At 44.9% G+C, this 13,714-nt stretch overlaps 1 protein-coding gene across 1 annotated transcript in view; it reads right to left on the bottom strand.

Annotated features, from left to right (window-relative positions):
* Positions 1-13,714, bottom strand: part of GALNT18 (polypeptide N-acetylgalactosaminyltransferase 18) — a 340,361-nt gene that overhangs the window by 89,221 nt on the left and 237,426 nt on the right. Inside the window, exons 4-6 of the mRNA XM_063094045.1 lie at positions 12,583-12,766; positions 10,749-10,946; positions 6,404-6,518 (exon numbers count right to left, since the gene is read on the bottom strand). Of these exons, the coding sequence (XP_062950115.1) occupies positions 6,404-6,518; positions 10,749-10,946; positions 12,583-12,766 (497 nt within the window). The remainder of the gene's footprint in view (positions 1-6,403; positions 6,519-10,748; positions 10,947-12,582; positions 12,767-13,714) is intronic.

Genomic DNA, 13,714 nt, shown 5'->3' on the forward strand with positions numbered 1-13,714 from the left:
CAGTTTTTATAAGGTGTATTTTTCCACAAATTTGTTCTTTTCATTTAAGTTTTCCAATTTAGGTATAAAATTGTTCATAATATAGTAAACTTTTATCTCTTTAGTCTCTATAACATCTGCAGCAATTTTTCCATTCCCCATATTGTTTGTTTATTCTCTCTCTCTCTTGCATGCATGTGCTAAAGGTTTGTCAATTTGATTAGTATTTCAAGAAACCAAACTTTGGCTTTATTAATCCTCTCTAATATATACTTATTAGAAATACGTATATATATATATATTCAATTTCATTCATTTCTGTTCTTATCTTTATTTTCATCTACTGTTAGTATTCTATTTTTCTAACTACTAATACTGTATACTTAGCTCATTAATGTTCAGCTTTTCTTTCTAACACGAGTGAGATACTACACAATTTCTCTTAAGTGCTATTTTAGCTGTATTTTACATAATGTAATATGTAACATATTGGTTATCACTCAGTTCAAAATATTTTCAAATTTCCAGTATAATTTCTTCCTTGACCTGTGAGTTATTTAGAAGCATGTTTCACAATATCCAAAAATATGGCTTTTTTCTATAATTTTTAGTTATGGATTTCCAACTTAATTCTGTTGTGAGAATGTTCTTTATGAGAGAATATGTTCTTTATGATGCTAATTTCTTGAAATTTGTTGAATTTTGCTTTATACCCCAGTATGCAGTCAAGCTTCATAAATATCCCACGGGTTTTTGGAAAAAAAGTGTATTTAGCACTTGTTAGATGCAGTGTTCTGTATATGCCTATTAGCTTTAAACTATTCATTGTATTGGTATATCAATTACTTGGGGATATTTATTAAAATCCTCCACTATGTTAGTGGAGCTGTCAATGTCTCCCTATAATTCTATCAATTTTTGTTTTATATAAATGAAGACTGTGCAATTAGGTGCATGAAAGTTTCTAATTGTTATATATTCCTGTTGAGTTGCACATTTATCCCTTTGTAGAAATATTCTTTACTTATACTAAAGCATGTTGTAATAATCTGTATTGTCTAATATTAATATAACTACAGCAACTTTCTTTTGATTTGGCATCTGCCTGTTATGACTTTTTCCATTCTTTTAGATTTTAACATTTCTGAATTATTATATTCCAGACATGTTTTTCATAAATAGACTACAGCTAATTTTAAAAAAATTACATATAGTCTAAAATTATTTGTCTTCTATCTTAGTCCATGTAAATTTACTGTATTTACTGATATGTTTGTATTTATTTATATCATCCTATTATATGTTTTCTCTTTGTACCTGTATTCTTATTTCTCTCTTGCATACAATTTTCATATTTTATCTTTTCCCTGCTACTACTTTACTTTGGAAGTTATACTTCTATATCCATGATTTCTATGGCTTTCCTGCAAATTTTAACATATTTAAATTATCAAAATTTAAAGTCAATCAGTGTCCTTTCCAACCTTGTTATTATTATAGGCATTTTAGAGCACCTTAATTCCCATTACCTCCTTCTTATACACTATTGTCATCATATATTGTAGTTTCAATAATCCCACAAGACATTACTCTTGTGTTATTTACCATCAGTATTTTTTATATGCACTCATATATTTTCCTTTTTGGGGGATAATTATTCTTCTTTTATCTTAGATTTCCTTCTGGGATCATTTTCCTTATACCAGAAGTATATCTTTTATAATTTATTGTAGTGAGACTCTGTTAGTGGCAAACTCTATCAGTTCTTGTGTGTCTAAAGATGAATTTATGTTACCCTAGTTTTTGAACGATATGTTTATTGGGTGTACACATATAGGTTGACATTTATTTTCCCTCAGTATATTGAAGATATTATTTCATGGTCTTCTGGCTCCCATTGTTGCTGTTAAAAAGTCAGCAATTATTCTAATTATCATTGATTTAGGTAGTTTATCTTTTCTCTCTGACTGCTATAAGATTTTCTCTTTGTCTTTGGTATTCTGCAGTTCCACTATGAAATGTCTAAGTGTGACTATCTTTGTATTTACCCTGCTTTGGATAGGGCAACTTTCTGAATCTGAAAATTAATGTCTTTTATCAGTTTGGGAAAATTCAAAGTCATTATCTATTTAAATATTGCTTTTTTCTAACCCACTCTTTATCATCTCTACTTGGAATTATAAGACATTAGACCCTCTGCTCAATTCTACATGTCTTTCAACCTTTTATTTCCCCCATATCTTTTCTGTGTCTTTTGGGTTGATTTTGAACAATTTCTTTAGATTTATTTTCCAGTTTACTAATTTTATTCCTTTAACAATGTTTATGTAGCTATTCGACTCATCCATTAAGATTTTAATTGCCATTTTTGTATTTATCATATTTGAAATTCTATCTTTATCTTAATATGACTGATCATTTTTATGATGTCTTGCTTCTTATTCATATTTTCATTCTCCTTTTAATTTCTGTAAACATATTCAACTGTACATAGTGTGTCTGACAGATTCAATACTCCAAGTTGTGGTGGGTCTCATTTGGCTGTCCACTGATTTTGCTGGTGTTTGTTCTTGGAACTTCCTTTTTCCCTTGTCTGTTCTGTGATGTTATTAAAACTGTGAACTCATATTCCTTGGAACTCTAGCTGTGGGAAGTTTTGTGGCCGGGGCTAAAGGAATCTTTCTCCACAGAGGATTTATGCTTTATACTGAGAAAATAGGCCTTCAGAGTCCCAGCTTTAGGGAAAGTGAGGCAAACCTTAGGCTCCCTGTCCTCTTCTCTGTATTCTGTTATGTTGAGAAAACATAAGCTTAAATGTCACCAAGTTCTCCAAGTATAATTGACTCAGCCTTTCTCTAAGTTCCTACTTTGACTTAATTTTTGATCTCTGTATTAGTTTCCTTGGGCTATTATAACAAAGCACCATAAGCTGGACTATCTAAAACAACAGAAATTTATTCTCTTACAGTTCTGGAGGTCAGAAATCTAAAATCAAGGTGTTCATAGGGCCACACTCCCTCCAAAGTCTCTAGGGAAGGATCCTTCCTGGCCTTTTCCTGCTGCTGGTAACCCCAGGCACTCCTAGGCTTGTGGCAACATAGCTCCAACCTCTGTCTCCATCTTCACATGGCGCTCTCCCTTCATGTGTCTGTGTGTCTTCATATGAGGACACCAGTCATATTTGATTAAGGGCCCACCCTAATCGAGTATGAGCTCATCTTAACCAGATTACATCCGCAAAGACCCTATTTCCAAATCACATTCACAGGTATAGGAGGTCAACATATTTTGAGGGGGACTCAATTCAAACCATAACAGTCTCTAACAGTTTCTTGATTCCTTGTCAGCTCTTGAACACTTTCTTATATCTTCTAGCACTTTTATAGTCTTCTATCCAACTTCCTGTCTCCTATTGAGTATCAGCTCTTATTTCATGCTCCTTTCATCCTGCTCATCCATGGCAGCTTTCTCCTTTTTCCCACTGTGTTGTGAATTTAGAAATTAGAAAAAAAAAAATAGAGTGTAAAATAAGAGTACGGCTCTATATGGGGACTCCAGTGGACATAACTGTGAATAAAGCAGAAGAAAACTACTGCATGGACATCGCAATACCTATCCTGGGGGATGCTCAAAGGACTTTTATCACTAGATCACTGCACAGTATCTATCTAGTCCTTTGAGTCTTAAAGATTAGAGCTGAGTCCTTACAAGTTGCATGACCTTGAGAGCATATGTAAGCTCTTAATTTCACAGTTTCCTCATCTGAAAAAAGGGGTATTATACTGACACACACTTTCTGGGGTGTTTTGTGGATGGACGACATGAGTGATGTGCCTAGCATGCGATCCCTGGCACAGAGCAGGTACGCCATAATTGTGCATACAACTCCAGAGGGTACTTCAAAAGGTTCATGGAAAGATTTGTATTATTTTTTAAATCTATTTTTCCATAAAATTTTGGAAGTAAGGACTTTGAAAAGCCATGTCTTTCATTTTTACAAACAATACTGTGAGGTAATTAGGGCAAATATCCTATCTTATAGATGAGGAAGTTGAGGCACTGAGATGTTAACTCATAAAACATGAAAGAATGACAAACACTAATAACTACAGAAAATGAGAAAATCGGGCCGAGCCCGTGGCGCACTCGGTAGAGTGCTGCGCTGGGAGCGCGGCGACGCTCCCGCCGCGGGTTCGGATCCTATATAGGAATGACTGGTGCACTCACTGGCTGAGTGCCGGTCACGAAAAAACGACAAAAAAAAAAGTATTTAATCACAGAAAATGAGAAAATCATGTTGAAGATGATCGGCAGTTCTGTATTGTATCTCTTACAGGGGCAACGGGAACTCAGATTAACTAGTTCCTCCTTTGGTAGTCAGTTCGCCAGATAACAGAATGTTGGATCCCTGCTTTAAAAGCCACCTTCCTTTAACTCCAATAACAGTCTATCTCTGTTAAGTGGGAGGGAAGAGATGAAGAGAAAGAAAAAGCCAGACAACATTTTATACTGTGTTCAGGGTTTAAACCCTGAACACAAAACCACCCAAAGATATTTTAACTTGTATTTGGGAGCCTCACCCAGGCCCACACTCCAGAATAGCTTTATAACCTAGGGAAGGAGAAGCCAGAAATCTCCAGCCCTCTGTGACTGGCTCACACACACGTTGGAAGCAGAGTTCACAAATCTAATTCCTTTCTCCACCCCTGGACATTTTTACCCAGAGAACACAAGTGACTGGAGGCAGTCCTGCCTGCTCAGCTGATTCCTGACAGCAGCTCCTAGTGAAAAATATTACATTCGGGGGTGAACATTCATCCAGGAGCAGCACTGAAGGGAGATGGTGAGGACACAAATGGTGAATAAATGGCCAGTATAGGGAGTGCTGGCGAAATGAGGGTGATTATGCAGGCGCCATCCTCAGTGAATACATTAGCTCCCCAACAAGCCATGCATTGTGATTGCTCCTGAGCAATTTCTCAGAGTTTCCGTGAACACAGGTGTTTTCTAAGCTCAGCTCCGACAAGCTGCTCCCACGTGCAGCCCTCAAAGCCCTAGTATTAAGTCTGGGAGACAAGTCAGGAACCACACAGTGCCCATCAGGCCATCGCAGGTGTTGTGAGATGTTCATTATAGGTACCCAGTCTCATTAGGTACCAGTCTCATAGTACCCAGTCTCTGTAGGTACCCTGCAGGTTAGGGGCAAAGGCGGCCCAGGGCCACTTGCCTGCCCAGTGAGTTGGGATGTCAAAGGAGGTTAGAGGTGAGAGAAGGTGGATCCAAGCTGGAGTCCTTGAAAGGAAATTGATTATCAGGAACTGAAGACACCAGATCCAGACACAAAGCCAAAAGGGCAGAAGTGGGGTCATTAGTTGGAACCAGCCAGATGTTGTGGGAGGTCTGCATGGAAGTGTGAACAGGCTGACAGTGAGGAGGAACATCTCAGATGATGGCTATGAACACCAGTAGGTACGAGATCCTCTTGAAAGAATGGCAAGCCTGTAGTGTGTGTGTCAGGCTGCTAAGGATCCCCATGGAGAAGAGAGTGGGAACCACCAGGAGGATGTGCCACAGCACAGATATTGGGTTTGTTAGGGGTACTCCCTGGACATAGGGGTGGGTTTCCCTCAAGGACAAGACCCTTCATTGCATCCATCAGCACATTCCTGCCGAACACCAATGTACCTGATGTGCCCCTGGATTTATCTTTTCATAGGCCAAGGGAAAGGAGCCAGAAAGCCTAGGAAATGTTCCTGCAGGATGAGAAATAAAATGGCATCTCTCATGGATCCCACTGTGAGTTAGTAGCTGCAAAGGGATGTACTTTGGGGCAGGAGAATGGTGTGAGGCAGGAATGGGCCTGGGGTCTGGCCAGCACATGGTGGGGTCAGAAACCAGCATGGAGTGAGCCTGGCTGTGTTTTGCTGCTTATACCCCATGCATTTATTTCTCTGTAGCTCTCTCTAGACAAAGTCTCTGGAAAAGTTCTGTGGGCCACTGTGGAGGAGACAGAGCATATCAGGTGAGAAGTCCCAAGGGGAAGTGACTCTGAGGGTCACTCTTGTCCAGCCATCCCTTGATGCCTGCTGCTTCTCCCTGGAGCACACCTTTGCTCACCCCAATGGGCCTATGCTTGGTTTTAACAAAGAGGCAAATAACTCTCTTGAGCTGGGAGATCAACTTTCCCATACCCCTGCCCCCAGCCAAGTAGCTTCTGAAGTCCTCTTCTTCCTGAAAATTCAAGAAGTTTCACCCTGTGACCCCCTCCCCTTGTCCCCAATCACACACACATTGACCGGGGGTTAGGAACTGGACATTCACAATGAGTCCGTGACCCTCAACCATAAGCCCCATTCTTCCACCCAGACTCTTTCACCTTGTGGGAGCTGAGCCAAGCCCCCCACTGGGGAGAAACACTGCTCACCCTGATCCCGAGCTCGACGTTCTCGCCTCCGTAGACCTCCATGCCCTCGTCCAGCAGGCCGATCTCCTGGAAGTACTGCCGGTCCACGATGAAGCAGCCAATGAGGGCGGGGCTCCTGGGGGTGGGGTGGGGACAGCAGTGAGCAAAGGGGCTGTCTCATGGGCGCCACCTGAGTAGTGAGAGGAGGAAGGCCTTCCCACCAGGAGGCTCTGGCCCTCTCCCTGCCTTTGCTGACATGGCTGGTATGGGCCTCGTTCTTGGAGCTGCCTTCCAGGTGCCCTCACCCAAACTCTCCAGGACAGGGCAGACAGCTCCTGTCCTGGGACCAGCCTGCACTGCTGGTAGTGCTCATGTGTGTGCTGGCCCAGAGAAGTGGTGCTTGGCCTGCCAGTCTAGAGCTATTTTCTGTATCTCGAGCTGCCCAGACCCCTGACCTCTGAACTGCACAGCCCATCTCTGCTTCTGCCTGGCTCCCATGCCAACTTTCCCACCCTTCCCCAACTTGGGTTCTGCATGTCAGCCTTGGTCCACTCAGAAAGATTAGCTGGGAGCAGGTTGTAAAGGGCTTTGGATAGCGTGTTAAATAATCTGGATCTTATCTGTAGGTAAAGGGGTGTCAATGAGGAATTTTAAGCAGGACAGTGGCATGAGCAGATCTGTGTTTTTAAAAAGAGTAGTCAGGCACATGTGGGGTGACTGACTGGAGGGTACTGGGTGGGACCTGAGGAATCCAGGTGGGAAGCTTGTTGCCATATCCAGGTGAAAAATGATGAAGACCTCGATCAAAATACCAGGAACAAGACAGGGATTGTTTAAAGGAATATTTGGATGTAAAAACAGCAGAGGGAGAGAGAGGAACCTGGATGCCAGCTGGCTTTCTGGCTTGGGGAATGGTGGATTGGGGGTCGCTCATCAATTTGTGGTGCAGGAGAAGCAGCTGGTTTCAGAAGGAAGAAGCATTCCATGCTGGCAAAACTGAGCTTGAAGTACCTGTGGGACACCAGGGGGAGACATCCAACAGGGAGGGCTTAGGTAGATGGTCTGGGTCTGAACTCAGCAAGGGTCTTAGGCTGGAGCAACACTTCAACAGCCTTCCTTCCTTAGTGGGGGTGTGAGCTCAGGGCTCACCAGCTAGTGCAGACACCCAGCGCAGGACATCACCAGGAGTGATTCACGTTAGGTGAATCAGCATGAGGGCTTCTCTGCTGAGACCATTGCTTACACAATTACTTTGACTGGTTTCACTACATGTGCTACCATTTATGGCCCTTGCCTGGCATTTTATCAGCCCATGGCTGGAAGATTTGGTGGTAGAGAGAAAGGAAAGAAGAAAGGAAGAATCTTCTTGAATGAGCAAACTGTCAATTACATGTAAATGTGCCCGTATTTGTAATTAGAAACTCATCAAGATGGAGAAAGGTCTACTTTGCAGGCCATTTCCCTAGGGAATGCTAATGCAGGAGGCTGCTCATGCAGAGACTAGCACTCTGGGGTCACTGCCCCTTCTCCTTTCAAATCCCCACATTTTTTTCTGAATGGCTTCACCCTCCACAGACCACAGGCTTTCAGGGCAGTCAATCTGCTCCTAACATAGGCTGAGACCCTGCTGTGGTGGAGGACACTGACCCAGGCCTTATAGGTAATCAGTATGAGAAAAATCCGCCTTCCAGCTGTGTTTCTAAGAGAAGTTCCTTAGCCTCTGAGCCTCCAATTCCATATCTATAGTATAGAATCAATCATAACCTCACGTGGACTAAATTAAATAATGTAAAGCACTTGAAATCCTCTGGGACATAACTAACACTCAGAGGGTCATTTAAAAAGATGCCCTTGCACATTGGAGAAGCCCAGAGGATCCTAAACAGATGTTTTAGAAACATATACCTGGCAGAGGAGGACCGCAGCCTTTTCCTTTGCATTCCTGAAATGTTAGACATGACAGGGCACTCAAACAATGCTTCCAGGACATGCAGGAAAGGGCCTTCCTCAAACTGCCAGATCCAGCCAGGGAATGAGCAGAATCTGAAACAGTCACTCTGGGATGAACACAGGCCACCACATGTGGGCTTTTACTTATTAACCAGCTAGGGTATTAAGTAGACTCATCAGCCTGAAAGTGTTATTGTTTCATACAATGCCTCATTCCTGAAAGGATTAGAAACAGCTTATGAGAAGATGTAAAACCACTGAGAAACATAAACAGATAAATGTCCGGAAAGACCTAAAGATTACAACACGTTGGGAACAGTTCGAAAGCGTGTGCAGACCTAGGTCTTTCTTCACAGGCCTTCCAGTGGCCCTGAAAACTTGGCCCTGAGCACTTGTTGGCCAAAGTGAAAATGAACATGCGCAGTCTTAGAAATAAAATTTACAGCTCTCATGTGAAAATGTCATACTGATTGATTCCTCAGGGATAGCAAGACTTTCTTTGACCGGCAGTTGGTTTGAAAGAAATTTCTCATGTAGATATTCTTAAAAAGGTCACTTGGGGACCTAGTGAACAACCAACTCAAAGACATCCCTTTAGTATGCAATAGATGATATCTCTGCGCTCTTTTTATAGCTTATACCATGTGTGGGCAAAGCACTAAAGTACAGCTCCAAGGAAAAAGAGTTGGGATGGGCAAGATACATTTGTATAAATCACAGCTTTCTGTGGGGCTGTCTTCTTCCAGGAATAAAACCAGAATGTTCTTCCAAAAATCTTCCATAAATGTCATTTCTCTTGACCAAGGTTTTCATAAAAATTGGGTAATGGAAAATTTGAGTTGAGATGACATTATCCAGCAAGAACATAGAATGCAGTTTTGCTGATTAAGACCAGACTGATATACCTAGAGATGAGCAGAACAAAAACAGCTAATAACAATGCAGTCTTCTGGCATATTTCCCTTCAATAGCATTCAGCAGACCTGGGGCAAAAATTGGCCACACCAGCTCTGAGCTCAACAGTGGCCAGCTGGAGAGGGTTGATGACCAGCCTTGGCGTCTAGCTGACCTGGGTGGGCCCTGGCTCCACTGCTCAGAACTTTTGACAGGGCTGTTCTCCTCAGTCTTGCTCCCCTCATCTTGTAAGACATGGATGACATAATGCGCTACACCAGGTTGTGATGAATGTCAAATGAGACCACGTGTGTAAAAGGCCCTTGCACACAGCAGACTCCCAGCAAATATTTAACATAAAATTGTGGCAGGGGCTTAACAGAGTAGGTAACAGAGGTAACCATAGGAAGGTTAAATGGGGTTCTCTTCCGTCTTCTCTTAAATATGAACATATTTTTATTTTCCAGCAAAGAAAAATGTGATCTTAGGTAATAATCTCTGGCTTTCAATTAAATTTTGCATAATCTTTCTCTCTCATGTAATGCAAAGCAACATCAGCTTCTAATCTCTTTCATTCTAGGTGGCCCCCTAGGCCTCCTTCTGGTGCTGTCCGTGTATTTAATACGCAGGATTTTGCAGGAAGCATAGACACCCACCCTGTCATTGACCCAGGCAGAAATAAGGGCTGGTGGGAATGGCCATTGCAGGAGTCTTGACCCATAAAAGAAAAGGCCGCACAGGGGAATCATTAGGGTGTCTAGGAAGACTGAAGCAAAGGCAGAGTGTGGGATCTCGGAGATGCAGTTTGAAGCCACTTTTGTCTGAGTCCTACAGGATAAAACTCAAATATCATCAAGGTATACAAGATCTCCTGGAGGCTGGTCTTGCCTCTCCACCCTCCAGCCTCATTGCGTGGGGCTGCCCGGCTCACCTCCTCCCTCCAGTCTCTTTGAACCTCCTCTCTGCCCATGAACTTTACATGTGTGTACCCATTCCCCAACCTAGCCGTCTCCTACTCACCCTTAAAACAAGGGCAAGTGCTGCCCTCTCTGAAAAGAATGCCCCCCAAATTCCACGCAGTTTCCACCTGCATGGTAGAATCATTTTTTACTCCAATTATTTTGTCTGTCCTCACTAGACTCCAAGCCTCTGGGGGTGAGAACTGACTCTTTAATTTTTTTTATTTTATCATTACACAATGTAAACATTTTTTGTGGCCCTTGCCCGATTTCTCCCTCACCCCCCTCCCCCTCCCCTGGGAATCAAATCTTAATCACTCTGGATCACCAGCACCCAGCACAGCAGGGGGCACCCAGCAGGAGTGCCAAAGTGAGTAACTTTGAGGCTGTGAGTGGATTCTGGGTATCGTGGCTCTTTTTAAAAAGATCATTAGAGCCTGTGGACAGTGACTGAAGATCATACTGTCATTCTTTTCTGCCCTCCCCACCCCTTGCCATCCCTATGGATGGGACTGGAGTTTGAAGGGCCAAGGCAGAGAGACCCCCAGATAAGAATGCTTTACCTGATTGGGGCTGTGGAGTTCTCCAGCTTCCACCAGGCCTTGGGGGGATTTAGGTAGCGGCACCACAGCTCCCAGTCAAAGCCCTGGGCGGCCAGCGGGTACTCTTCTATCTCAAAGTTGTCATATTTGATGTTGTCAAAGGACGGTGAGATGATCCGTTTCCGGTTCTCCTTTATGCGGGTGAGGACGGGTTCAGCCCTGAGCCAGGGGTAGCGAGAGAGGGATAACTGCTTCCGAGGAGGACAACAACCAGATTAGCATCTTCTAAAGGTCCTTCCCCGGCAGAAAGAGGAAGGACCACCTGGCCCTCTCCTCCACTGGAGAGGTGCCCTGCCTCCCGGGAGGAGCCCCTATGCAGCCTCCCATCCCCGGAGGACTTCTGGGTTGGCAGGAGGCCTGACCGCTCCATCACACGCCCAGAGCTGAGCTGAGATTCTTACTCCAGCCAGTCTTGTGTCAGCTGGCTTTCCTCGTCTCCACCAGAAAATAAATTAAGGCTTAAAAAAGAAGAAAGGAATAGATCTGAGGTTCCAGCGGAAGCTTTCAACTTAGGCTTTGATTTTGCTAAAATTCAGTGTATCAGCTTACAGGGAAAGACAGATCCGGATGGCAGAGTCACAGAGGTGAGCACTAACCTATGTCCACCAGCCATGAGCTACTGCCTTGGAATGTCAGCTGTGCCACCCACTCCCACCCAAATGCCCATGCAGAGGTGGGGCATCTGGGCTTTCCCAGTGCAGGCACTGGGTGAGTAATGTGTTTGCAGACAGGAATGATAAGCTTCTTATTAATAATACATTTGGGGCATACTTGTTTATTCAAATCAGCTTGAAATAGTAAGTGTCCCTCTCTTATCCTGGCCATAAATCCAATGAAAATGTTTTTTAAATAGTCACAAATAGCAAGCAGGGATTTCAACTATAAAACACGGCTGCATTGCAGACTTAATTTGGGACCATTATGCGAGAATCCAGTCCAGGCTGTGTGCACGCCCTGCTACTCCTTCCCGCTAAAGTGCCCTTCTCACCCCACTTGCAGGAGGCAGAGCCTGGCACCGTGGGGTCTGAGGAGGATAGCAGACCCTGGTGTCATCAGGCAAATTTGTGAAAAGGGTGGTAACCTACTTGCCCAGCTACTTGCAGTCATCCGCAGTGCCTGTACCTCCCAGGCCCAGGCAGAGCCACACACCACACCCTGCAGGGACGTCAGCATCGGGTGCCCTATCCTTACTCGGCTGTAGCCACTGAGGCTTCTTGTCTGTTCTCTTGCCCTCCCAGCACCTAAGCAGCCCTCACCAGAGAAAGAAAGAAGTTCCAAGACTTAGTTTTATTGTTAGGGAGATTCTGAGATTACATATCACCTCTGGCCTGGCATTTGGGAGAGTCCAGGCCACCTATGACATTAAGCCACCTCCACCCACCTCTGCCCACTTGGACTTGGCCCTGTGTGTGAGGTTGGGCTTCTGTCCCATGCCTGATCCAGCTCTGCCATCCCAGGTGTTGGAGCTCTGTGCTCAGCTCAGCAGGCTCTCTCTGCTTCGCCCTTCACATTCATCACTCTCCCTGGTCAGACCTTCCAGAGCACCATGCCAGCCAGAGCCACAGCTGATGCCACCACACCCTTTGGGCACTGCGTTGACCTGTTGACCCCTGGCCCTTCACCACAGAAGGCCAGCCTTCTTGCCTAGGTCCCTCACACACCATATCTCACCTGTTCCCAGACTTCCCTCCTTTCTCTCCAGCCCATGACTGAGACCCCAGCATGCCTTGCACACGTTTGGGCTGAAGCCCCTCACCACACTGGGACTCCTCCCCCTCTCCCGAGGGGCACTTACCAGCCCACATTGAACTCCACGTGGGCATCGAAGAGTGCCACCACGGGGGCGGTGGCCACCCGCCAGCCGCTGACCCGGGAGCGGATGAGGCCTTCCTGCTTGCTGTGGCGCACAACTTTGATGAAGCCCGGCTTCCGGCCGTTCACCTTGTCCACATAGTCGGTCAGCTTCTCCTTCAGCTCCTCTGTCAGGGAGAAAATGCATCCTCAGCACAGTAGGGGCAGGGTGGGGAGGGAGCAATGAAAACATTTACTTTTTAAGATGAACTGACCCCGAAGACAAGCTAGAGGGCCCATTCCCCTCCCGGGTCTTCCTCGGTGTTCCCCACGGTGGCCAGCATAGCTGAGCTTTGAAGGGAAAAACAGAGGAGACAACAGTATGGAGTCCGCTCAGCAAGCACAGGGTCACGTGCCAAACATTGTGTACTTAGTCTTCACAACAAGCTAGTGGCAAATGGGGCTCAGAAGTGTTTTTCAATTTCTCCAACATCATGCAGCGTATGAGTGGCAGAGTCTGATTTCAAACCAGGTCTAACGACTTGAAAAGCCTTGCTCTTCTCATCAGCTCTGCCACCTCCTTCCCAGTGCTCTCCATCGGTCCTCTCGTGACTCCCAGAGGAAGCTCCACCTGCCACGACCGCAGCCTGGGACCTGCTCCTGGCTTGGATCTCCATCTTCCCAGAAAGTGGCCGACAGGAAATGCGCCCATGCGAGCAGCTGCGTTGGTTTGCTGCCTGCTGTCGCTCAGCCTGGCTAAGCACTCGATGCTGCTGCTTCTTTATAACTGTAAAGGGCGCTTGTGGCAACAGGAACAGGCCCCAGTGGCAGCACCCTCAGCCTCGGCAAGTGACAGCACAGCAGCCACATGCACTGTTTGCCACAGCAGCTAAGGCAAGAGCCTATGACAGCCCCCATAGTTGTTTGAATGGGATTTTAAGATTCGTTTTGAACTGACTACCCACCTCAGGGTGTGAATCCCCTGCCTATCTAATGAGTGATCATCTGGCCCCTGCAGTAATGGAATTCTATATAATCTGTTCCTTCTTAGGCCACTTCACCTTCTAGATGTTCTTCCTTCTTTTGGCCTCCAAATACCATGATCCCTCAACATTCCTCTCATTAGTCCAATGGAC

This window comes from Cynocephalus volans, chromosome 4 (assembly GCF_027409185.1).
Source record: "Cynocephalus volans isolate mCynVol1 chromosome 4, mCynVol1.pri, whole genome shotgun sequence".
Taxonomy (NCBI): domain Eukaryota; kingdom Metazoa; phylum Chordata; class Mammalia; order Dermoptera; family Cynocephalidae; genus Cynocephalus; species Cynocephalus volans.